The 26,785-nt window shown below is 32.3% G+C and overlaps 1 protein-coding gene across 1 annotated transcript; it reads left to right on the top strand.

The window, feature by feature from the left end:
• Nucleotides 1-7,211: 7,211 nt before the first annotated feature.
• On the top strand, nucleotides 7,212-13,114 carry LOTGIDRAFT_108898 (hypothetical protein; the record flags this gene model as incomplete). Its single annotated transcript, XM_009068181.1, has 4 exons — nucleotides 7,212-7,353; nucleotides 8,729-8,859; nucleotides 12,634-12,814; nucleotides 12,975-13,114. Coding segments are annotated over 4 exons (594 nt in total), but the record flags the coding sequence as incomplete, so codon positions are not given.
• Between the last annotated feature and the right edge of the window lie 13,671 nt (nucleotides 13,115-26,785).

Genomic DNA, 26,785 nt, shown 5'->3' with positions numbered 1-26,785 from the left:
ATATTCTAATTAGTTGGACTTTGTTTTTGTGATCTGTAGGGTATAGTGATATAATTTCTGGTGGAAGTAATAGCGTACGTTAGCTTTTGTTTTCATGTCATGCAAAATAGAATTTAAATTTGATAAATTACTATTACACGAACAGAATTATTTGCAGAAATGATATGATTTCATCCAAATTCTGTATCAGATGGACTAGAATCAAATATATTTTAATTTTCAGATTCATAGTACTGGTCAAGAATAATTATGATACACTATTCAAAAGGCGAAAACAAGTCTATATCATCAGAGTAATTATTTTTATATCCAATGTAGGTAACAAGGTTATTCAACGTGTATCTTGAGACCACGTGTGCTTTCTTCTTTCTTTTAGGATACGATCCCACCGATTTCAGATTTGAAATGCAATGTTTGGAATTGCCCTCTTGAAATGATTCATTGGGAAAATGGTAACATGGTTATGCAGTTGTTGTGTTATGACATTGATGTAACTAACCAGGAAGTCGAATTCAACCAGATTCAATCGATTTTGGCCATAGTGACTTTATTCTCAAGGGCGCCATAACCCTGGTTCTTATATACCCATGATGGAAAATTCATTTCTGTATAATAAATACAACCACATAAAACACGCTGTAATTATCTGAAGAGAAATTAATCATTTTTATTCTGACTATATTACGACACGTTACATTTTAATAGAGTAAATGACGTCAAATCTGAATCCATGAATGAGTGTTGGTGATAGAATGAATGAATTTCGTGTATAGGGTGCAAACTTAATAGACCGGAAAAAACGTAGAGAGCTTGATTTGATAAGCTGTATGATAGTACGTATTATACAAGACGTAGACACCTAGTAACCTACTGATCTCCTTTATAGCGGCACACCTTCCTCCTTCTGGAATGTACGGGACGTCAATCAGTTCAAGGTTTTAAGCAGAACATCTGGAAATGAGACGGACACACACATCGCCAATTGTTAACTTTTAGTCTGTTTCATGTTCGCATCCGTACGTTCAAATATGCGTCAAGTATGGGATAGGCAGTATCATATTTGATGGTGCAATACTGAAAACTGTTCGGGGGATATAGGACCTAGAGGTTTACAAACAGAAGTATTTAAAGGATAGGTTTTGTCAGATATAGCACTGTATGTTATCTCATGATCAAACTTATATAATCTTACTTCTTTCTACGAGCAACATAATTAAATTTAGTGCAAACGTCGTCATATTATTACGAATGTTTGAAGTTTTAGAGTCTAATCAGATACAAGAGCAACAAAACCTACGATTTTTTTCTTTTGCTCGACATAATTCAAGATGTTAAGAGAACAAGGACAGTTACCCTCATTGCACAATATTAAGTATAACATGTCTGGATACATTCCTTTTTCATTATTTCGTATTGTGACTATTTCACTATGATACAAGATAAAAGTACATAAAATAGGCTGCCTAATTTATTAATGTCAAAGTGTGCATAAATCACTTCTGTGTTGTTTTTTCTGGCTACATTGTCTGGAGGTAATCCTAGACATAACGTCAATGTAATGAAAATCATCTCTTATCAATCGTTCGCCTTTCAAGCCTTCGTGACTATCTTTTTGAACAATGCTCTTTTATATTTTAATATGAAAAATTGCAGTATATTCTTTCTAGAATGTCCGACTTATTTTTATGATATAGAGGTTGACTGAAAGACGATAAGAAACACGTATCATAGTCGATGACATAAGATGGATATTAGCACTATTCGAATAAATCAACAAACGTTTGTTTAAAAATAAATGGCTACTTTTCGAATAAAAGTTGATGTTTTATAAAAGTGTTGCTGAGAGATGACTTACCACCATTGTAATCTGAAATGTCAATCTGTATTCAATATCCATATTTATTTTTTTATGCCAGACATGTGCATCTAGCTAGCAGATTGTGCCAATGAATTTGTCTATGACTTCTATGGCCATGATCTTGGTATATAATATTGCATGAGAGTAAATGCTGTGATTAAATGTAGCACTGTAAATTTAATCAATTAAAATAACGTGAATAATTTATTTTGACTTAGTGAAGAGAGAAAATATTAATGTTAACACTAGATTTGGAAAACAAGCGCTAGGTTGATAGCCTTCTACAGATTAGTTAAACAAATCACGAACCAAATTAAATATTGTTAGCACCCGCGGGATAGTTTCCATCTCAAATGTAACAGAAATGATTATCACATGTGCTGGTTTCAGCTGTCCAAAGGTCCGAGTTAATAGATTTGTAAATGTTTTGATGAGTAATATATGCTAACTCTGTAAAATATTGGTCAGATGTACATATTGTGGAAGGTTTGGTGTGTTCCGTACGTATAGGTTATATTCGGTACTACTATTACCGGGTAAAGTGTATCGTCGACCAATTTTTTGTCAGAATACTCCTTTTGTCAACTATTTAGAAGAAGTAACACATAAGATTAAAAAAAAAACACTCTTAACAACCTCTTATCGAAAACAAAAACGACCGACATGATCAGATCTATATTCTTCTGACGGTTATGATTGAAAATAGACAGTAAGTGAATGACATTTACTACTCATAGAATACTACACGTTTTATGAATGAATTTTTACTTGTCGTTGTGAAATTGACCGCCTAAATTTTACTGTCATATGTAAAGGAAGATTTGCCATTGGTCGGATACTTGTGGCCGTAGGCGTGTCGACGTCAGATAGGATGTATATATTAGAAATGGTTTGTTAGAGCCATACTATTGATAAAGGATAAAGATTGGTGAGAGAATAATATTCTACCATTATTGGAATTTTACGTTAGAAACATCCTGCTTTTACTGTAGATATAGTTTTAAGGTAGGTTTGATAGTCTTATGGAGTCTTATTTCATAATTTGAAAATAGGAACGTTATTAATCTTTTGTACATTGATCATACATTTTTGTGCAATACTTTAGAGATAGTTCGACTGATAAATTTTTTCTTTTGTAATTTCAGTTTAATTTTGTGTTTTTGTTTATATAAGAGAAATGTATAGAACATTATTAGCTGTTTTATTAGTGATCTCTTACACTACAACTCTCACTCTAGCATCACTTAAGGTAAGTCTTTTATTTAATTTATTTTTACTTGAAATACTGTTTAAATATTTAACGCTCATATTGTTAATGCATATATTTTATAATACGCTAATTCTTCGTATACAAAAACTTAAAATTGAGTTCAAACAACCTCTACTGGATATTATGAAAACCAGCTACGCTTTGTATTGTATATTGAGAAAAGGGTTTCTACAGTGTTGAAAGACTGTAATTGTTGAAATTCATTCTCAGGAAAATTCATTTCAAGAGAAAACACCGAGAGTAAAAAAAAATGTACTTTATCAGTAAATATTTTTTACGGTTGGCAATTTAACTTTACTATAAAATAATAAACACTTAATTGCGATATTCTAGCCAAAAGAGTATGATGTATTATTAATAAGATAATGTCTGATATTATTTGAATAGTTCATATATACCATTTTATTAAATCTACAAAATACAAATTGTGATTAAAATATGGAGTAAATGTCTGCTCTTTTCGTTTTATTCCTTTTTTAGAAACCAGATTCTTTAACCGTTGTGAATCGAAAATAGAAACACGTGTCCGTAAATACAATGTGCACGTAGGTTACATAGGTGCTATATTTAGAATATTGGTCAGTAGATGTGAATGTAGCCTGGGGGTAAAAAGGGGATAGTACATTCTTTTACTGGTCACTCACTACATCAGGTTTAAACTTATTCTGTTGACCTTGATGACCTGATGATGAAACTGTTCTAAACTATAAAAGATAGGTCATATTAGAAATATCACAGGGATATGCTTATTTATATTGATAACAGTTTAGTAATGACCTTTTGTATTAAAGAGCCCGCAATTCAATTTTCATCTAGAATATTTCGAAATGATTCAAATCTTATCTCCAAATCCATAAACATTATTAAATTTGAATATAAATTGCGTACTGACAAGGCAGGTTCACGGCTCACCGTGGAAATTTGAGGCTCTAATCCATGTGTGTCCAGAAAGTTAAATTGACGACTCGACTTTTCTAGATACAACGCCAGGCATATATAGAAAAATTAAAAGAAAAATCTAGTATGAAATATATTTGAGGGATAGTGCGATTTTTCTGCAGTTCTAGTAGTTCTGAAAACTAATTGCATATATTCAAACCCAAATCATCCCCCGAAAATGGCTAACCCTGGTCTTTAAACGCTCGTACGCTAAACGATCCAACCTGGTTTTCCTCTGTCAGCGATGCAAATCGGTAATTTATAGTTGCATTAGAATATATTGATTCATATATGAATTTGAGTAAAAAAAACAATGACCGACAGGAAAGTAAAAGACAAATGTTTCGTCGTCTATTTATTGCATATCACGAATCTTTTGGTACAAATTTCTAAAATGAACATAACGTATATGTACATCAGCAATTCACTGAATATTTATCGCATGTGGATGAAGGCGATGCTTTCAAGATTGTAACCGAATAATTTCTTTGGGTACTTTTATTGATACCTCACCGCTTATGTAATGCAGGTAGAAGATAAAACATTATTATCTAACGTCTAGTATTAATAGTGATCATATGTTTGTACCTACTAGCCTAGTGGGAACTTTGCCAATAGAATATTCTTCAAGGTAATTTGGACAAATGTGTCTATTGCGTCGTATGTGATATTTGAATGGCAACTTCTCGTGTCTTTTATTGGCGTATAATTTTCGAGATAACGTAGCAAATGAGCTAATTTAAAGTACAAATGAAGAAAAGTGTAGAAATAAGCTTTAAATTGCCCAAGGGAAACGGTTCACAACATCGCAGACAAATCTTTGGAAATTGTATCTCCTTTTAACGCTAAAGATTTCACTGGACTACTTCCGCTTAATCAGATTCAAATTACGATGATCTGTTATCGTTATTACTTGGGCTACATCAGAAAAGAACATGATTTCTCATCATGCTCAAACTTAATACAATAATGTAATAATATTTTCAATATTCTAGACTGAAAATAGCAACCAAAAAATAAATAAGATTGTGAATCTTTTTTGCATTAATTCCACCATAAACATGCAAAACAGGAAAGACACTAATTAATTAATTGTATATTTTGTTCCATCCTTCCTGTATTCAGAAAATGTTTATCGAACTGTTTAAGACAAACTAAGAAGAGACAAAGTGCATGTAGAAGATTGATCTTTGCGAAACATTTTTAAATCCTAAAATAAGTTGAAATGATCAAAATGAAATAAAATATTTATATCTCAGGAGACGTATATCTTGCGAGGTTAGTTTAAAATGTAAAAAATAGTTATCCTTTTATGGTAAAAGATCATGTCTATCTAGGGTGATCAATGTGTAAGTCATTCTTAAAGTCCGTGTACGTGGAAGTTTTTGTTAAAAGGAAGTATACAATCGTTATACATGACTTATTGTTGTTTTCGTGAAGTATTTTGTGATCATGCCTAAGATAGAATTATTCGAAGAAGAGGATATATTTATCAACAAAAATCATAAAACATTGTTAATATACATTCAGTTCCAACTAGGAAGTCATCAACATCTTCAAGTTTTTTTATAGTAATTTTTTTAATATGATCAGTAATCCGATTGACTCTTATTGTCTATTATTATGCGTAATGTGGAATTTCTTTCACCCAATCGTTTACTCTAAGTAGATATTGATGTACTTTGTAATAAAATAATCATACTGTATTCCCTGTGCTTACATATTATTATCTGAACTTCGTGGCATATACAGCTCAATCCATCCTACAATATTCCAAATGTTCGGCTAATGCACAACATGGTTTAGCTTTCACTGTACAGTTCTATGTTTATTTCATATGGGTTTGTTGGTATGTCATATCTGATTTCGTTATCGCCTAAATTCTCCCGAAGATTTTCACTGAAGTTTATGACATTGGTGTATTGTTGTATGTATGATGTTGGCTATGTCCTGTGGTCCTCGAAACACATCATTATTTTTAATTCAATGTATCTTCATGAACGTAAAAAAACTAAATTTTGCTGAAGAACGTACAACATTGAAATGATAACGCGAATTGAAAACGTTGGAATTGTTTACTCTTTGAAAACAGACCTTCCAATTTCACATTGAATGTGATGTAGGCTACGAAGTAAAGTAGAAATATTTTAAAGATTAATAGAAAAAAACAATATGCATATCTGACTCAAATGACTCTAATGTTAAACTGATGCTCATGTCATTACTACTTTCATGATCTTTATGGTTGATAAAAAAGTCATTTTTTTCAGCACCTCATGGAAACTGTTCGAATACTTATGAAATCTGAAATGATGAGTTACGAGCAAATTGTGTCATTTGGGAGCCAGATTCCACATTACCAGACTATTACACAACATAATGGCGGTGTTAAGACTGCACTAATTGTTTAAATCTCTCATCAACAATGGTCATTATCACGCATTTTTGCGCTATGCTAAATTGTCATCACACAAGTAGTTTATTTTACATAATATTGTCCCTGTAAATTAGAAGTCATCAGATACGCCAACGCTGAAAATTATTATATTCTCAACATACATTATAATGCTATAAATCATTTGATGTGTCAAAAAAATTGAATGATGCAATTTTGTTTGAAGACATTAGAACATGTTCTATATGATATTTATATTACGTCTTTTTTCAGGGTAGAAAACACAGATTTTCTCTACTCAAAAGATTGAGCTCAGGTTCTGTTGGTAAGTTTTATTTGATTTGTAAATTGTATTTATGTTACATTCTTAAACTCTTGAGTCCAAAAATCTTTATTAAAGGTTAAGCATCACTAAAATGATTATTGTGGAGAGTTCACGAGTAATGTTAGATAATGCTGATTATTCTAGAACGTCTGCCACCATTCAGGAATAGAGTTTTCAGATTCAAGGGGTTCTAACTTCTTGCAATTCTATTAAATTATGCTTGTTGATACAACTAAATTTTTTTCCGACATAAGTTTTGTAAATATTCCATATTGAAAAGAGATATATCTAAAAACAATATATATATATTGTATTCTCAGCCCATGACTGTTTCTTTGAAAAGTAATTGACATTGTCTTATATTCTATTTTCTACAGGAGGAAGTAATCAAGACGATTCCAGATTATATTTTAAGCATCCGGTAACACGTATAAACCGCCATAACAAAGTAACTCTAGAATGTGATGTTGGAGGAACTCCTACCCCCACCATACATTGGTTAAAAGACGGTGAAAGATTAACACAGGTTAGTAGAATAAACCTATTTTTTCAATTAAAAATCAAACGTGTGCAGATAGAAAAGTTTTTTTTAGTTTTTTTTAATAATAAAAAATTAAAGAAACACTTTCAATGAGTTTCAGACATTATGTAGAAAGATATTTTTCTGGCCTGTTTTTTTTAAAAAAAATACGTCTTATATGTCAAGCCTTGCTAAGTTTACAAAACTATACTATAAACGAGGAAAATCACTGAATAATCCAGATTATGTTGAATAACACAATTTTAAAATAGAAAATTCTTGAATGTCAAACTGGGATTTACGTAAAATATCAAGAGATTAAGAAAGGAAGACAGGCAATGATAATGGTTGAAGCAGGTGTGAGTTCAACCTAATCTATTTACTTAAATTTATATAATGATGTATTTTCGTCTTAAGAAATTGTGCGACTTGACTTCCAGTGTAATGATGTTATAGTCGTGGTGATATACGACAGACAATTTCAATTGCCTATCTTTATCAAGAATCCATTGTGCAATCAAAAACAGAAGGTGGGCGGAAGGAAATGAGGTTCCTAACCCATTCCGATTATAGTGATTATGGATACTACAACTGATAGTTTAAAAAATTTAAGATAAACTTAGTCTGAAGAATAGTACAAAGTGTGTTATTTCGATTCATGGTTATAATAGCATAATAGTTTGCTTATCTCGAAATGTTTTTAGCATTTAAATTGTCCTCACAAGAAAATCTCAAAGAAAATTTCAATCTTACAGATGTTTTGGCTCAATACATTAAGATAATCCTTGGCATTTATCCACGTTTCAGGTCTTTTTATTATTGTTCCATTATCCACGTGAGATTCTATGTTTCTCAGATTGCTTATCTTTGTTTCATTATCCGCTTCACATTTCAATTATTACGTCCTTTATCATTCTTTTGATGTTTCAGGTCTTTTATCATTCTTATGGTGTTTTTAGACGCTTTATCATTTTTTCCACGTTACTTTTGATGTTTCAGGTTGCTTATCTTTGTTGTATTACCCACTCAACATTAGAATTATGAGGTATTTTGCCATTCTTTTCATGTTTCAGGTCGTTTATCATTCGTTTAATGTTTCAGACCGTTTATCTTTTTTTCATTTACCTATACGTTACTTTTAATGTTTCGGGTAGTTTGTCTTTGTTTCATTATCGACTCAACATTTGAATTATGACGTCTCTTTTGAAGTAGTGTATAATTCTTTTGATGTTTCAAGTAGTTTATCATTATTTCAGTGGTTTAGGCCGTTTAACATTTTTTATTATCAATGTTACTTTTGATATTTAAGGTTGTTTATAATTATTTGATTACCAATATTTTATACAACTCTTCTTTGCAGGGTGTTTATCATGGTTTTGAAGATGACGAAGCTTTGTATGAAGATAGAATAAGTCAAGAAGGGAAACCTTTATTACGACTTTCTACGACAGTATCCAACCTTTTTCTTGATTGCCTTACGCCTGAAACAGAAGGCGAATATTCATGTATAGCTGAAACACCAAAATCCCGTATTGAACGATCAACAAAAGTAGTCTTAGGTAAGTAAAGTGTTAAACTGATTATTGAATCACTAAGTAAGGTTAACTGCACAGCTGTTTACAGTGGACATACTCTCTTTTCGTCTTGAAAGTGTAACGTTTACTTGTGTTTGCCACTAGAGCGTTAAAGCAAATAGATCAAGAGTGATGTTGCAAGTTTACGTATGACAGGTTTGGTGTCCACGGCAATCCATGTTAATCAGAGGAAGTTGTACTGTTATTTACTTCATGTTGTCTTACCAGTGAAATACGTTTTGCAGTCCTCAAAAGAGGTATTATCTGTATTTTAAAGGCCAAAGTGCATAAGAGTTCTCTGGTTAGGCTCTGCTTATAACCACTTTACTTAATAACTTTGTTTTTTTTTAGACAGACAAAAATATAACAGTATAGAAAATTGTCTGGTAAAAAAATCTTTAGAGGGTAAGTGTTTTCCCATTAAAAGCTTATTTATTATTTAGTCAAAGATTTGAAAATAGTCTGAACTTAAAATATATTACATGTTATTCTTTAAAGGGATTGTAAAGAGATTTTCTAAATTTGTTTATGTGTATCGGGTACAATGATAGCATCAATTTTCAATCAGACGTCTGTGGTTCCTGCATTTCGATTTTTAGTTTTAGTCGAATTGTGGGAGCTATACATACATCTTATTGAAAATTGGAATGCTGCAAATTGATGCTATCAGTGTCCCCAATACACGTAATGTTTTTTAGAAAGCTTTTCATAATCTCTTTAAGGTTGTCAAGGGACAAATCTATTCTTATATGTGATATGCAAAATGATTCAATCATCAATGAATTTGAAGATTACGTTTGCAGAATTCCTTTTTGATAGTAGTCTCGTAAGAAGTTTTTTCAGGTTGGCACTTAATTAACCCGAATACGTGCCGACTAGAAAATGCTCATATACAAACATTATAATAATAATAATAATAATGATAATAACTTTATTTTGGCAACCCATTTAGACAAAAGTCTAATTTTCAATAGGTTCCACTAAACTTAAGATTATATACAAGATTACATATAGAATAAAAATACAGAAAATAACATAAAACATAACATATATACATTTAGTGTAACATGGATGAGGTAAGAAATATAAAAATGTGAACACATTGTTTTATAAGATTAAAAGATAATATAATTAATTATTTGAAGTAAAATGAAATGGTGACAAAAGCAAAAGCGAGAATGTACCTTTTTCACCTTCCTCGGTAAGAGATATATTTGACCTGTTTCACCGTGTGTGACATATTGTCTGAAAGATGTTGAAAGACTTACGTCTATTCTGTATTAACAAACTCACTAGGATGCAATAGGTATTAGAAATTATAACCAAAACATAACCTAAAAATAGACAATTCCTAATTAGGTAATGTATATCATGCTGATCAACTAATAGAAAGCAATATATATCCATATTGCCCAAAACCAAAAATATCTCAATAGGAAATTAGAAATAACACTACAGATTAACATGATTTATATTGCATGCAAGATACAATTTGTTGACATTAATAGGATGTTGATATATATATCTTTTTTAAATTTTTGATATTTGATTACACAATTGCTGAACCATGATCATATTATATTAAATACTGAACCAGAATCATATTATATTAAATGATGAACCCGGATCTGAACCATGATCATATTATATTAAACGCCGAGCCAGGATCATATCATATTAAACGCTGAGCTAGGATCATATTATATTAAATGATGAACCAGAATCATATTATATTAAATGATGAACCTGAATCATATTATATTAAATGCTAAACCAGGATCATATTATATTAAATGATGAATCGGGATCATATTAATATGTTAAATGCTGAAGAAGGATCATATTAAATTAAATTCTGTACCAGGATCTGAAACAGGATCATAGTATATTAAATGCTGAACCTGGATCATATTATATTCAATGCTGAATCAGAATCATATTATATTCAATGCTGAACCAGGATCTGAATCAGGATCGTATTATATTAAATGCTGAACCAGGATAATATTATATTAAATGCTGAACCAGGATAATATTATATTAAATGCTGAACCAGGATAAATTATATTATGCTGAACCGGGATTATATTATATAATGCTGAACCAGAATATATTATATTAAATGCTGAACCAGGATCATATTATATTAAATGCTGAACCAGGATCATATTATATTAAATGCTGAATCAGGATAAAATTATATGCTGAACCGGGATTATATCATATAATGCTTAACAAGAATCATATTATATTAAATGTTGAACCAGGATCATATTAAATTAAATGCTGAACCAGGATCATATTATATTATGCTGAACCGTGTCATATTATATTATGAACCGTACCTTTAAGTTTTAGAACCTTGCTATAATACTAACGTTGGAGCCTTGCAATATTCTGCTATGTTTGTATTCAGAACTTTTAGTACCACCATTAAATGTTAGAAAGCATTTTTTTTTAAATTTACTATTTCTGTTGTACAATTAAATTGTCCTTTACAAATTAACAAAAACTATCTTGTTTTCTTTAATGGCTGAAGTTTAATCTAAATTAATTTCTTTCTAAGGAAAAACGTTTGTTACAAACTACTAAAAGTAGCAAATCATCAGTCAGAAGATGCAACAATTAAGACAAATCATTTCTGAAATAAATCACAAAACCACCCTTTAACTCCTACTTCATAGCGAGTTTAATTCAAGTACATCCATAAACAAACGAATCTTAAATTTGTTTTAACATAAAGCGAAATTAAAAGTATGATACTTGGTAATGAAATTTGGACTATAAATATAAGAGATGATAAAAAGAATTACGTGAAATTAATATCTGTATTGTGTAGTGATACATGCAGCATATCCCCATGCTACAGAGAACTACTCATTCGTTTAAAAAGATGAATCTGTGACGTCAATAATGATCAATATTTGAAATATTATACATTTAACGGGAAAAGATTCGCCATTTTCGCCTTGAATATATGTAAATAGTCTTCAGAAAAACTTCAAACTCGGAATTTCATTTTCTATTTCTTAGAGTCTAAAAAATGACGAATCGTCATTTTAACATTCAATCGCGGATAATTCTGGGCAGACAATGGTTTGAAGCTTCAAATTTCGACGTTGTGAACACTATAACTGATCATCTAAGCTAAAAGAAATTCTATTTCTGAGACTATAGTACTATTGGTCAAACGAATGGCGAGCACATCCCTTAAATTATCGCCTATCAACTTTATAGAGTAATACTATAAAGATTAATACTTTCAGATTCAGTTAACATTATGTTATGTTTAGATGAGTTTCTTTTGATACCACATACATACTATTGAAAACCTTTTAATATCACATGCATACTAACTTCCATTTGCATACTGTTTTAACATAAATCTTTACTTTATGCTTTTGTGAGAATATGTTCTAATCACCATCTAAGACAATTGGTATAGAGTTTGTGGAAGGCATAATTAAAAATCATTGCTATTAGTGTAAACAAAACAAACATGTCATGAAATTGCTTAGTAAGATCTCCCTCTCTTACAGACAAAACTACCACGAGATTGCCTTGAATCTGCCAAATTTGACCTATTTCAAGAAAACTACCAACAAGTATTTCTAGAAAAGGACCCTTCTTTAGTGTATTTATAATCAAATCAATCTTATTCAACATTCTCTTACATAACACCAAAGAAAAATGTGGGTTTCTTTTCAATATTGTGTATTCAGCCTTCAAAATGAGCGCGGTAGCTTAACTAGTTAATCACTTGTCTTTCAGGAGAAGCAGCTCGTATATATCTATGGACTAAAAATAGAATTGAATTTGAAGATGCCACAGTACAACTTTACTGTAGAGCTGAAGGTACACCAGCACCTAAAATAACCTGGTTTAATAATCATGGTAAAATGATCACAGATGAAGATGAAGAGTACAAAGTAGGTTCTAGATGGAATATACTATATAGGTTGCACAACTTTGATCATTGTCCACTAGATTTAATCCAGAAAAATCTTTGGCAGTAAATAGCAATCAGATTAATAACGTAATTCTTGAGAACTTGATTCAACATTGACCCATTCTCAATAACTTTTATAGGTAGCTGACAACGGCGACTTGATTATTAAAGATATATCTTGGATGGAACACATGGGAGAATGGACATGTCAAGCTGAAAATCCTTATGGCATTGATCGAAAGGAGACGTTCCTCTACCCAGTAAGTAAACTTTATATCACTTGAAGGTATTGTTATGGATTTTAAGGATTATGTTGATGAAAATTTGTGTATCATCATATGTTTGGTGGATATCATGTAGAATATCATCTCTGGTTCTGTTGACGTTGTGGATTTGGTCAAAGGTCTTGTTGATAAAATAATTGATATGGAAAAAGCTTACATAATTACATGGTATGGTTTCTCTGTATTTCAAAGAATCTACCATCTAAATCCTGCATTTTAACTTGGGTACATGAAAAACTTCCTGGAACATATCAAAACGCACTGCTATATTATAATCAGCGAATGATTTTCATATGCCTGTGATGTTTTCTCCAGTAATTCACGTGACTTTGCATGTCCATCATTAAATGTACGAGAAACAGAGGATGGGACTTATGATCTGAAAACTATTACATGTTTTAATGAATTCATTATCCTAAATCTCTCCTGCTAGTTCTCGGTTTTTTCCTTTTATCGGAGTGAAATTCAATATGATTAGAATAAACTTCAAAGGAGTTTAATCATCAGAACAGCAATAAATTGCGTACGGCATACAGTATACTTATATTTGATAGGTTTAAAGTCTATGTTGAGCTGCGTTTGTAAACTTGCCCCTACATTGTTTCATAATTATGAAATAAAGTGTCTTAGTTCTTCGTGCATCCTTTTCATCCAACAAACAATTAAGGATCCTATTTCTCTTATCATTAGTCTATAATGAGACATGAAACTCTAAACAATGAGAAGAAAGTATATGGGTTGTTTTATCATCAAAAACGCCCTACAATAATTCCAGTAATAATTTGTATGAATTTAATTATAAGAAAAACCTACAAAAGATCTCATTCAAAAGGAGTATCCTCTATTCCAGTTGTTGGTTAATTGAAAAGGAAATTGATATTTTCAAAATAAGAAGACCTATCACAGTTGGTTTCTGATTTCAAATTAACTACCTTTTATTTTCACTATTAGAAGCGAGACACGGGAAACTGTTATGACGCATATTGAATTCAAGTTTACTCATTATAATAGTATAATTTCCTGAACGGGTTGGTCTAGTTTTGAAGAAATGGTTTTATTCAATCATGATATTTTATTTGATATGTTTCGTACATAACAATACAACAATACCAAAATAACGTTTTAATAATTAATATGATGCTACAAAACCATCATTAGCGACAGGAAAGCGATTAAACGAAAAAATCAAAACGGTAAAAGCAATCTTAAACCATTCAAATGATAGAATAATGCTTTGTTTAAAGCACCTAAAACATTCAAATGATAGAATAATGCTTTGTTTAAAGCACCTAAAACATTCAAATGAAAGAATAATGCTTTGTTTAAAGCACCTAAACCATTCAAACGAAAAAATAATGCTTTGTTAAAAAGCATTTTGCTTCCAATTTTGTTTCGTAAAAATTCAGACACTCAGCTGGATCTCCTTTTCTTTCCAACTTGCTTCAAAACTGTTGTCACTAAATTTATATCAATTTTCACGAATGTGAGATGTTATACCTTGTAGTCTCGTGTTTATTTCCAGTTAATTGATAAAGTCACAGATTTACTAGGACAGGTCTTGTTAATGATTTAACTAATACAAGACACAAAATCTCTCCTGCCAAACAAAGAAAATAATCTGTTAAATCCCTTTACTGGATGATTTTGATCCTCATTTATTCATATTTCCTGTTATATTCGAGTTAAAATACCAGATATAAAGCTATTGTGATAGTCCTATTCATATCTTATTTTTGTTAATGTACAATTTTTCTCCGGGAATAAACAACTGGATCAATTAGGCTAACGTTGTGTGATAATGATAATACGATATTAAAGAAAACTTGTCAAGGAAACTCTCTCTCAAGAGGGTTGTAAATAATTGTGGGATGTGTGAAATGTGGGTTGGTGCTATAAAAGCCTTACCTTATCAGTTTGTGTTATCAGCATCCGCTGAAAGCGAACGTTAACTTGTCATCTACCAACCAACCAAGATGAAGGTAGGCCTATACAGCCAGACAAATTTTCTGTTTCTCATTTAGAAATTAAATATAACATAGTTTTGTAGAGATATCAAATTTAAGAACCCATCCAACCTTTGGATTCAATCAGCATTGACAAAACTTTTCTATTTAATGGATACTTTTTCATAAAGAATTTCTCAATCACGTGACATGTTGACTGACAGCTTATAGCGTTAGTTTCGTATAGTTAGTATAGTTAAGTATAAGTAAAATTTATGCTTTTAAGTCTTATTTTTTTCAGAATTTTTTTTTTGTCTAAGTATATAGAAAAAACCAGTCCAACAATAGTTGTAAATCTGTTGTTAGAAGTCTACAACTTGTCTATCATGTTTAAATCATTAGAATTTATTTCATTGTTCTCTATTTTTCTGATTTCTTTAAAATATTTAAAATGAGTTATTGCCCTTGTTCTTTAAAATACTTTCGATTTGAAGCTCGTAAACACTCTAGAAGCCACAATTCTTGAAGGAAACTTGGTGTGAGTGTTTGTAATCACCCATCCAAAAATATTAAGTATGAGTTATTTTCCTCGTTATTGGTAATATTGTTCATTATCATCCCAAAAAGATCAAAAGAAGTGCATGACTATGGTTGCGGTAATTTTCCGAAGTGGAATGTTTTATGATCAAAAGATATATTATATAGTAAATATCACATGGCATCAACAAGTAATAGTATGTGGTTGTCATGAAAAGAAATGTTTAAATCTCTGATCATTTATGTAGGTCTCTCATTTTTATGTACTGGTGTAAATAATAAAGTTCCTTCTCAAAAAGAAACCGATTGAAGATTTTTCGTCTTCAAATTTACGCTTGTAAGTAGGATGATGTTTAAATCTATATCATTGTATTATTGTAATAATTTGTACAAGGTTATAAATAGTTAATCACGAAAGGAAAAACGTGAAAATATTGGTTATCTATATAATTGTTACACTGTGTATTGGCTGTTTATCAGGCTTAATGGAAGTTAGAATAAGAATAATAGGCTTATTATATATACCAGCAGGTATTCCATTAAGCTTTACAATTAACTTACAAAAGACTAGATTAGAAACTTGACAAGTTACAAGTATTCTTTCACTTTATATCTACTAACATTCAATATTTTAAAAAATTAATGGTATATAATGGATAAAAATAAAATCTAAGATGCTTCTAGTTGTGATTTTTTTCAAATGATTTTTGAACTAGTGGTATATCTAAGTCTATAACATTATTCATATTTTCTTACCATTTCTGGCTCTGTGTGTCAAACGCCTGTAACATTTGGGTCGAAATCGTTCCCTCGTATTTTCCTTTGTATTTGTTATACAAGTGGTAGAGGCAAAAGCTTCTAGTCTTTCGGATGGGACGATAGATCCCATGTGCTAATTTTTACGATTAATGGTTGAAAGGTTTGGCTAGCGTACTAAACTGTTATGTATAAATGGTCATTATATTATGTTTCTCAGGAAAAACAAAACATATTTCTGATGTTATCCAAATAATTAATGTAAATATTTATTTGTAACAATTCTTTAGAAATATTTCTGTTATTTTGGCAACTGCAGTAGTCTAAATATTGTTTTTCTTTTTCTTTTTTGCCTGAATAAAACTGATAGTTTGATGTGATATTGCTCATCCTTCGACATATCATTTTCAATTACAATATTCATCTGAACATATAGAATGTATTTTTGTATACATTTAAATCAGATTTGTGATAGCTAATAGTCTTAAGTAGATTAAAAACTAAGTCTAATTGTACCTCTGGCTATATATATATATATATACATAGATAATTAGATTTGCCTAGCATTCAGAGTTGTGCTGTTAAAATTATCAACGCTTGGAATATGTGTCTTCATTTTAGAGATACACTTAAGTACATCTCGAGCAGCAAGGCATTCTCCTTAAACATTCTCACGCCATCTAATGGAATACATTAGTTCGTTAGTTCAGAGTTTGTATCTGTGGTGACAGTTTCAGAACAAATATACACGTAGAGTGTATATATAGAATTAATCTCAAGTAACTATATACTTTCATCTACATGCATCAAGAAAAGGGTTTCCATGTATATAAGTTTGTATTTATAATGATTGGAAGCTACATAGTTTGTATCTACACTGAATACAGTCTCCAAAAACTTCATAGTTTGAATTTATAATGATAGAGAGTTTCAAAGTCAATAATTTTATATCCGTAGATACTCTGAATACGATCTCCAAATAACTACACAACTTGTATCTACACTGAGTAAGATCTCCAAATACCTACATAGTTTGAATTTATAATGATAGATAGTTTTGATATAGTTTGTATCGGTAGAAAACAGTTTCAAATAACTACATAGTTTGAATTTATCATGACTTAAACTTTCCAACCATATATAGTTTGTATATGTACTTAAAATGTCCAAATAAATTGTACTATAATGAATAGAAGTTTCTGACTGTGTAGTTTGTATCTGTAGTTACCAGTTCCAAATAACTACTTTCACAAATACCCAGTTTCTTAATTAACTGTATAAAAAGGTCTTAGTTATGGGTTACTTTACAGTTTGTATCACTGTAGTTTGAATTAATAATGAATTGAGGTAGTATTATAGTTGTTCCTAAATTAGTATTAAATGTTACTGGAGTGTATGTATGATGAATGTGTCTATGATAGATTCTAATTTAGTGTTTATGGTTAATGGATAGTATTTCAATTGTTTTATGATTAATCGCCGTTTTCAAATAACGACAGTTTGTATTTTTACAATGTATATATATAGATTGTATATAGCATGAACCTATAATGGATGTGCTACTGCATTTCAATACAGTTTGTATTTAGTTTATTATTTCATACAAACAGTTTCAATAGTACCCTATCATATCTTTTAGTGGTAATAAATTATGGGTTTTGAGCTAGGTATCCTTTTTGATATGTTTGACAGTGTAGTGCATCCCCCCCCCTCCCCCAATCGCTACTAGAACACAGAACTTGGTCTTACTATACTAATTTACCAATCTTTATTTGTTTTTTATTATGTTTTTCAGACTGGACGAGACGAAGATGAAGAATTGCCATTGTAAATATTTGAAGGAGGTTTGGTGATTTTCCTTCCTGATTTTTGACAACAAATCAAGTCAGAGACGAGTTGAACGCAGCCAGGCGGACGTAGCTTGACAGCATTTGTTGTTTGCCTTATATGGATCTCCTCAATTTTTGTTGTGAATCCCTTGTGGGATAAATACCATCTTATTTTTTGTGAAAACAATATTTTTTGTTATTGTTCGACATAAATATGACAGGAGGACATAGGATCTTATGTTTTATTTTGTTAATGAAACCAAAACGTTGCCATCGTATTAACGATTATTTGGCATGGACTTTAACGTTAAAACCAACTTGAACCGTTAATGGGTGGAAGGTGTGAGATGTTTTGCTTTTAGGGGAGTAGGTAGATTGTTCATGCATATAACATTGATGCTGGGCATTCAACTTTGCGACGATTACTTTGCTTTAAAGAGGGAGTGTGTGCCAGTTTCATGAAAACAGGAATGGCGATTGTATCCTCCAATGGTCAGGATTTTATGGGTTTATGATAATATTTTCAAGACAGTTTGGGTTGAACTTTATAATATAAAGTAATATAAAGCTTTCAGGTTTTTCCAAAAATTTTCACTTATACCTTTAATAACAACTCTTCATTTTGTTACAGGCTAAATATTTCAAAATATGTAAATTGGCGCACACTGTCATTTTAAGTCAACGATGATATTATGTTTGATGGAAATATACTCCTCGGATTCAAAAAGCAAAACCTATACAACTGATGTGTATAACTTCCGGATATTATTTCGCTAAATTATTAAGATAACTTCTTCGTGGCCAAATAATGCATGTTTAAGTCGTATTGTATATTTGATTGAAATGTCTCGTTCCATAATTTATTTTTATTTTATTCTATAAATTATTTAATGTAATTATATCATTATTAATTTAATTCCATTTTGGAGATTTGTTTAAAAGGAAAATAAATTATGCAAAATACACTCTCTTGTGTTTTTATATGCCAACATGGTATTGTGTAAAGTAAAAGTAAAAGTAAAAGTTGAAAATTCGCACAGACTACAACCAATTTGATTTAAACGTCCAAATCTGTGCTAACCCGCGAGGGCTTTCTCTTTAGCTGGAACACCAGATGGCATTCTGCAATTAAGTTGGCCAATTCAACATCATTTACTTTTGTTTTCATTAACTACTTCCACCCCCACCACAGATAAGATTTTTTGTTTTTGTCATTACGAAAACATTCAAATAAAAATTTTCAAATGCAGACCATTTGTCACAAAATATCTTGATTCTGAAAACATTGTAGTCGGAGAGTAAATAGGAATTGAACTAAATATTAAAACGTTATAAGCTCTATTGATGTTTCGCACCAAATGTATAAAGAACCAAATGTATGAAGAATTGACTAACACAGTCGTCTGGTGGCATTAACTGTGAAGTGTTGGGTAATGGAAATTTTCCGAGGATATTGAAAAGAATTTGACACAAAATACCGTCTCGGTATATCCCTTAAAAGTCATTAGAAATATTAGATTTTACAATAATTGGAATTACAGTGTAGGTTGCTAAGATCAACACCACTAAGTAACAGAGTCTGATTATGATTGAGACAGATCATGTTTGAAGATTATGAAGGAAGCACTATGATAATTAAAAAACTATCTGTGGACAGCAATGATACTTAGAAGTAAGCCAATACATTCACAGGTCGTTTTAACTCATTTGAAACCAGATAGATAATGGTCTTGAAGTTATAATGAAGGATAAAATAGATGAGTGTTCTGGAAGAAAATCTAACCTTCGTGTCGACTTCCGTTATGAATAAAACATTAACGATATTAACATACATGAACTTGGCTGCGTAATGTCCTGAAAATTTATCATATATCATGTAACTTCCGTCGTATTAAAGCGGCTATCTTGCAATTATTCTCGTGTAAATGGAAAATACATTGTGATTAAAGTACTTTCTAAACCTCGGACTGTACAAGAACGTCAATGAGCAACTTTCCAATGAATAACAGATATTTTTAACAAATAAATTGTCATTATAATTCATTTGAGGTTACCTACATCCTTGAATAGAGATAAACCTGTACAGCCGTGCCTATTCTTCAGACAGAATCGACATACAAGCAGTGAGACAATGTATGTTGAATTTCCAAGATCCAAATACATGTAGATTTGAAATTATATGCCGTCTACTATGTTATTTCATGAAAGGGTTTGAAGGAAAAATACTTTCTGGCCATCCATATAGTTGTACTCGATGGATGTTCTAAATGAGCAAATTAGGCCGTTCGCTTCCTAGTTGAATTTAACAGGGGGTATCTAAATAACCACTATTGAATTGACTAACCATTGTTAGAACCTACTGCTAAGATTCTTCAGACATTAGATTTATGAAAGCTCGTTAACTATGTACGGTGTTATCAATACTATCCTGCATCCAGATGATCAACTTTTACTGTTTTGCTACAATGCTCAGCAAAGTGTCGTGGGCTGTTGAAGGAATAGGGGTAACCAGTCGTTCTTGGACTATGATATAGGTGCAGTATAGTTGGTGGTAAACTGTCTAGCTCAAAGGATGAACTCCTCCTCGTCATTTTGCTACATTGTGTTTGTAGTAGTTTTATCTTATTGTTGTCATAGGTTTAAAAACAGAAAGCTGCATGGGTTGTAGCTTTAGGAATATGGTCCTGTTACTTACACTTGTAATTATGTTCAAAGCAGGATATGGTTTGACCTCTTTGCTTTGTACCCGGATAAAGCCTTTTTTACAGTTTTATCACAATTGACAGATACGTCAATCAATTTGACATACCAGCAATCGGTTTCATATACAGCAAATGGTGGCCATTTTGGCTTTAGGGGTGGGCTCAAAGCATCGTTTGCAGAACCGTATCTAGTTTCCTGATCAAATAGTAACAAATGTGAATTCTCTCAATAAATAGATGTTCCAAAATTTAGCGAAGTTGACTGGTGATCAAAACCTAAAAATTTAATTAAAAAAAGAGTCAAATTGCTCTCGTAGGGCTACACAATTTATAGTGGTTCCATTATATCAAGACAGGTTTGGTAATAGGATCATTAAATATCATTCCTCAAAGACATATGTAATTTTCATCTCAGTAGAGACAATAACTTCTCTAAATCGTTGTCAGATGAACATTTTGAATTAAAAATTAGTTATAAATGGGGTAATTTGGACGTGAATGCTAATTTCCAGCGTTATATTTATCTTGAACGTGAGCAGTGTTCGTTATTTATGATTTTCCAGAGTAAATTGTCTGGGTTAATGATAAAGGTATAATGGCTTCTTCTACATCTGTCACACATATCTATTTCTATTTGTAGTTAATTATATAGATTGTGAGTAGAATAATGGTCTTATGGTAATATAGAACCTGACTGTTTCAGCACATAGCTCACTGGTCAACTATTACATTCAAACAGATAAGACAATTTTCTCAAGTCAACTGAATATGATAAAGACATAAATATAGTCTTAGAAGTTTCATTGCAGATTTTGACATAAGTTATCATTCTCAATTTTCTTGTATATAAGGTTAAGGCGATTAGGCTATAAGCTTTAAAACGAGTAAATTCTATCCCAAAACAACAATGCATACAATATAATTTATCTCATCCCATTTTTGACGTCAATTATTTCATCCTGAACATTGTGAACATCTATTTTTGTGTTTTCCGCCATGAGTCCATGTCTAAAAGATCCAGTGGCAAGAACAGATAGCAAATATTTCCAAATGGTGTTTTAAAATTGTTTTGTTGAACTGTATACAATTGAGTTAATCATACCGGCGGATGATTATCTTAGATACGCACTATGTATGTCATTTTATAACAATGTTAGTCAATATTGGTAAAAGCTGAACCAACTACTCCGGAGAAACAAAAAATTGTCTTTATCAAGTATGAGAGGTTTTCCTTAATAAAGTCAATCTCTACCACCGACCTTATTGACAAAGAAATACTAGACTTAATTGTGATAAATCTGAATTTGTATATATCCAAGGCAGTACTTCCAGCTAGCAATCATCCGAACAATTCTTTGAGGAGCTTTATTCTACACTGATCACGACAGTTGATTTTGTCACATTCTTACCGCCTGATTTCACTTCATCGATAAAGGCAAGAAAAAGTCTAAAACAGTCGCCGTCATTCCACGACCTATAGGGTAGGGTGGGGAAAAGCGCACCCCTTAAGAGCAGTAATGTGTTCATGAATAGAGAAATGTATGTGGTGATTGGACTGAAAATAGATATTAACTCACTACAACTTTAGGTTATATAAAGGCGTTTGACCCCCAATACTTGAACAAACTAGTAACTTTTCTTGCAATCAATCAATCATTAATTCAATTTATTTAACAAAAAATCATGCTAAAGTTTACCAATCTCTTAATCCGAAACGTCACTTTCACAATTAGTACAAAGAAAAACTATAACCGTGGACGGTGCCCATGCAGTGCGTATTCTAGGTGATATATCGGTTGCATTTCACAGTCAGAGTGAGATTTTTTACTGAAAAAAAAGCTTGTGAACATTCGGTAGTAAAAAATCAATAGTGAAAAGACGCGTGAATTTGATACCATTCGGTACTTAAAGGTGGTATTATTCGGTAGTATAAAGTCGAATTTTCAAATATCTTTAATGCCGGAAATATTTATAACATTATAATGTGGACGTATATTGTCGTCACCCACGTCCGTCTGTCCTCAATTTGCTTGTGAACGCGATAGAGACTACAGTTTTCATCTGATTCGAATGAAATTTGGTGTGTTCATTTATATTGATGAGATCTTGGACAAGTTCGATATTCACGATTTTTTGATGAACGGTTTTTGGGTTATTGCCCTTGACTTACGCGTCAAAATTTGGTTGTGAACACAATAGAGACTACAGTTTTTATCCAATTTCAATAAAATTTGATGTGAATATTTATAATGATGAGATCTTGGATAAGTTCGAATTTGGCTATCTTTCGATGAATGGTTTTTGAGTTATTGCCCTTGATTTATGAAAAACTCGTCAAAATTTGTTTGTGAACACAATAGAGACTACAGTTTTCATCCGATTTAAATGAAATTTGGTATGATCATTTATAATGATGAGATCTTAGTCAAGATTAAATTTGACAATTTTTCGATCAACGGAATTTGAGTTATTGCCCATGACTTAGTAAAAACGCATCAAAATTTCTTAGCGTTAGAGGTGACAGTTTATGTCAGAATTTTATTAGATAATGTGTGTTTGTTTAAATCAACAATATCTTGCACAAATTAAATTTTTGGTATGATTTGACACAGATAGGTTACTGCCCCTGATATACTGAAAATGTATCAGGAAAGTGGGCGTATCTTGCTAGGCAACCACTTGTTTGAAATGTAAAGCCCATAAAACCAAACTGGCCAAACTAGTGTCTTTTTTGATGCAAACTTTAAAGGTTGACGCAGACTTATACAAAATTTCAAATATAAAGGTAAAAGTAACCCACTCCCAAAATTTTGTGTTCTCTCCAATAATGTGTACAACGCCAGTATTGGTGTTTGTGGCTTTGTATTGTCGTAGGCCACAGTTTGTAGTTCACTCCCTTTGTTTGTAATTATCTCCCCTGCTTTCGTTCTCCATGTGTGATATACAATAAAGGTTCTCTAAATGCTCTGCGTAAATGCTCTGACCAGTATCGGTGTAAACAACCGATAACAAAGACACAAGAATTCTCGAACATGGCTCACACAAACCGTGCGCCCAAGCAATGGATTTTGTCGAAAACGGAGTCAATCAACTCATTTGAAGGTTGAAAATAAAATCTTCTCTACACCCTCTCTACAGATTGATCGTTTTCACCTTATTTGGAACAAGGCGTCATATGGTTAAAACGAACTCGGGCTATCCCAAACAGGGGATTCAACAATGACGGCGAGGGGGTAGCAGAAAACAGACGACAAACTGCACTACAAAAGGTTAAGACTTTAGAATTAATGCTCGGACAAATTGCCAATTATTGCCCCGTGATTTCAAGGAAATCTATTGTCAAAAATTCTACATCGTTATCCTCTATATGACAGTCAATCCGTCTTCACTATTGTTTCCAGTCAACCGGAAGCCATTTCTGGGATTTCGATATCAGTTTAGGCGTCGAAGAACGACCTGAAGATCTTTACCAACGCTTGACTGCATTCATAGAAGATAATCTTATCTTAAGAGATTCTGGCATAACTCACCACGGTGGTGCCATTCACGAGGATGAGGAATGCTCACCTACGGTTGAAAATTTGATCGTCAATCTCACAGGCTCTCGATTCTGAACATGAGGAAATTCGTACAGCCGAGGACGTGCAAGTTATGCGAAGTCAAACTTCTACTTTCCAATAGAAGAGTAATTCCCAATCTACGTTTAAGTCTTGTCCCTTATGTGTAGCATCAGGAAGAGGGTCTAGTAAGCAATTTCTTAGCGAGTGTAAATTCCTTCCAGAGAAAGATCGCAAGTATATTCTGAGGGCTCGTCAAATTGACTCTGACTCTGGAGCCACAGGGAATATGATTATCTTCCACGAAGCTCACAATCTGCTCGTCAGGCCGATGGTACTTCCAGTCTAAAAATTCTTGGAGAAACTAAATTCACTCTTCAACGAGAACGAGAAACTTATATTTTGAGGGTTTAGTTGTCGAAAGATCAGACCGGCCCTAAAGCGGATCATTTTTAGTGATGGTAAGTTTATTTCCTACTACTTTAAGGAAACTGATCAGTCCCACACAGTTCGAAGGACTATTGTGATGAGAGCTCCAGACAGGAAGACAACAATATGGCCTGGTGAATATCTCGAATTGAACGTGCCACCTGATTATCTACGTGACAATATTGTTGCTATCGAACCGCGCCAGGACACCAGACACCACAATACATCTACTACTACAACATGGCCACCCCCTTGTGTAATCCCATGTATAGCTAGGCAAGTAAGGATCCCAAACGAATCAGGCGTTCCACAAACTTTGAAGCAGCATGAACATTTTTGCGAGGTATGGGCTGTATACACTCCTGGCCTACGCGAAACATCTCATAACTTGTCAAAACCAAAATGTTCTACTACTCCTTCGGATCTTCATTCTGCCAACGTCAAGGTTGACCCACACGAAATCTTACCCACAGAAACAAGAAAAGATTTTAGGGACATGTTAACAGACTTTGATGACATTTTCAGTTCTATCTGTGATGACTACAATGGTGCTTCTGGAAGATTACCACAGCATTCACGTAATCGTCTCCCTGAATTACAACATATTATGTTCGACAACTTGGAACAGAAAGGCGTGTTTAAACGGCCTGAGGATATTGGTGTTCATGTCGAATATCTTAATTCATTCCTTGTGCAGAAGCCTTCTGGAAGATTCCGACTTGTCACTGCGTTTGGCGATGTTGGCCGATACAGCAAGCCTCAGTCGTCTCTCCTCCCTGACGTTGAATCCATTCTTCGTCAAATAAGCCAATGGAAATACTTAATCACAACAGATCTATAGTAATAGTAATAGTAAAAGTTTGATTTATCGCTACTAAAATTAAAAAGTTGTTTGAATAATAATTAAAAAGCTTTCCTAAAATAGTGAGTTTTTAGTTTCTGTTTAAAAATATTCAAAGACTCACAAGAGCGCAGTTCTATTAGTAAACTGTTCCATAGATATTGGGCCCGGTATGAAAAGCCAAGTTATGGATGCATTTAAAAGTCATCAGGGCAATTTTATATCGAATACGATAAACAACTGGTAACCAGTGTAGAGAGAATAATAATGGTGTGATGTGATCAAAACGTCTTGAACCAGTTATTAGACGAGCAGCAGAATTTTGTACAAGTTGTAATTTATTTGTTAGTCGATGAGGAAGTCCTGGGAGAAGAGAGTTCATGTTGTCCAGCCTTGAGGTTACTAAAGCATGAACAAGTGATTTTAGTGCATCGCTGAAAATGTATTTTGTTGTTCCGGAGTTGATAGTGACAGTTCTTACATGTATTATTGATTTGGAGCTCCATGTTCAGTCTCTTATTAAATATAACATCAATATTTCTTGCAGACTCACTCTACTGTATTAGGGAGTTTCCAATTGAAACAGACAGAATACCGGTGTTGTCAAGTTTAGAGAGGGGGTGATTAGAACCCATAAGCAGGTACTCTGTTTTACTGTCATTCAGTTTGAGGAAATTTGATGACATCCATGTACAATTTCTTCAAGGCACTGTTGTATCCGAAACTTGGATGGGACGAATTCCGATTCTGGTTTAAATGCGATGTAAAGAACAGGACCGAGGACCAACACTTGAGGAACATCATAACGGAGATGGGCTTTAGGAGAGTAATTGTCATCTATTACAACTCTTTGACATCGGTTGTGGAGATATGATTTTAGGATTCTAGAATGTCATGAGCATTACCACTGATTCCGAAATCAGATGTAAGTCTATCTTGCAGGATTCCATGATCAACAGTATCAAAGGCGGCAGACAAATCTAGTAGGATGAGGAGAACACAGTTTTTAGAATCAATTGCGTTCAGAATGGCATTTTGCACCATGAGTAAGGCTGTCTCAGTGGTGGCACTCTGAAA

This window comes from Lottia gigantea, assembly GCF_000327385.1.
Source record: "Lottia gigantea unplaced genomic scaffold LOTGIsca_9, whole genome shotgun sequence".
NCBI lineage: Eukaryota > Metazoa > Mollusca > Gastropoda > Lottiidae > Lottia > Lottia gigantea.
This window is presented reverse-complemented; position numbering and strand designations above follow the sequence as displayed.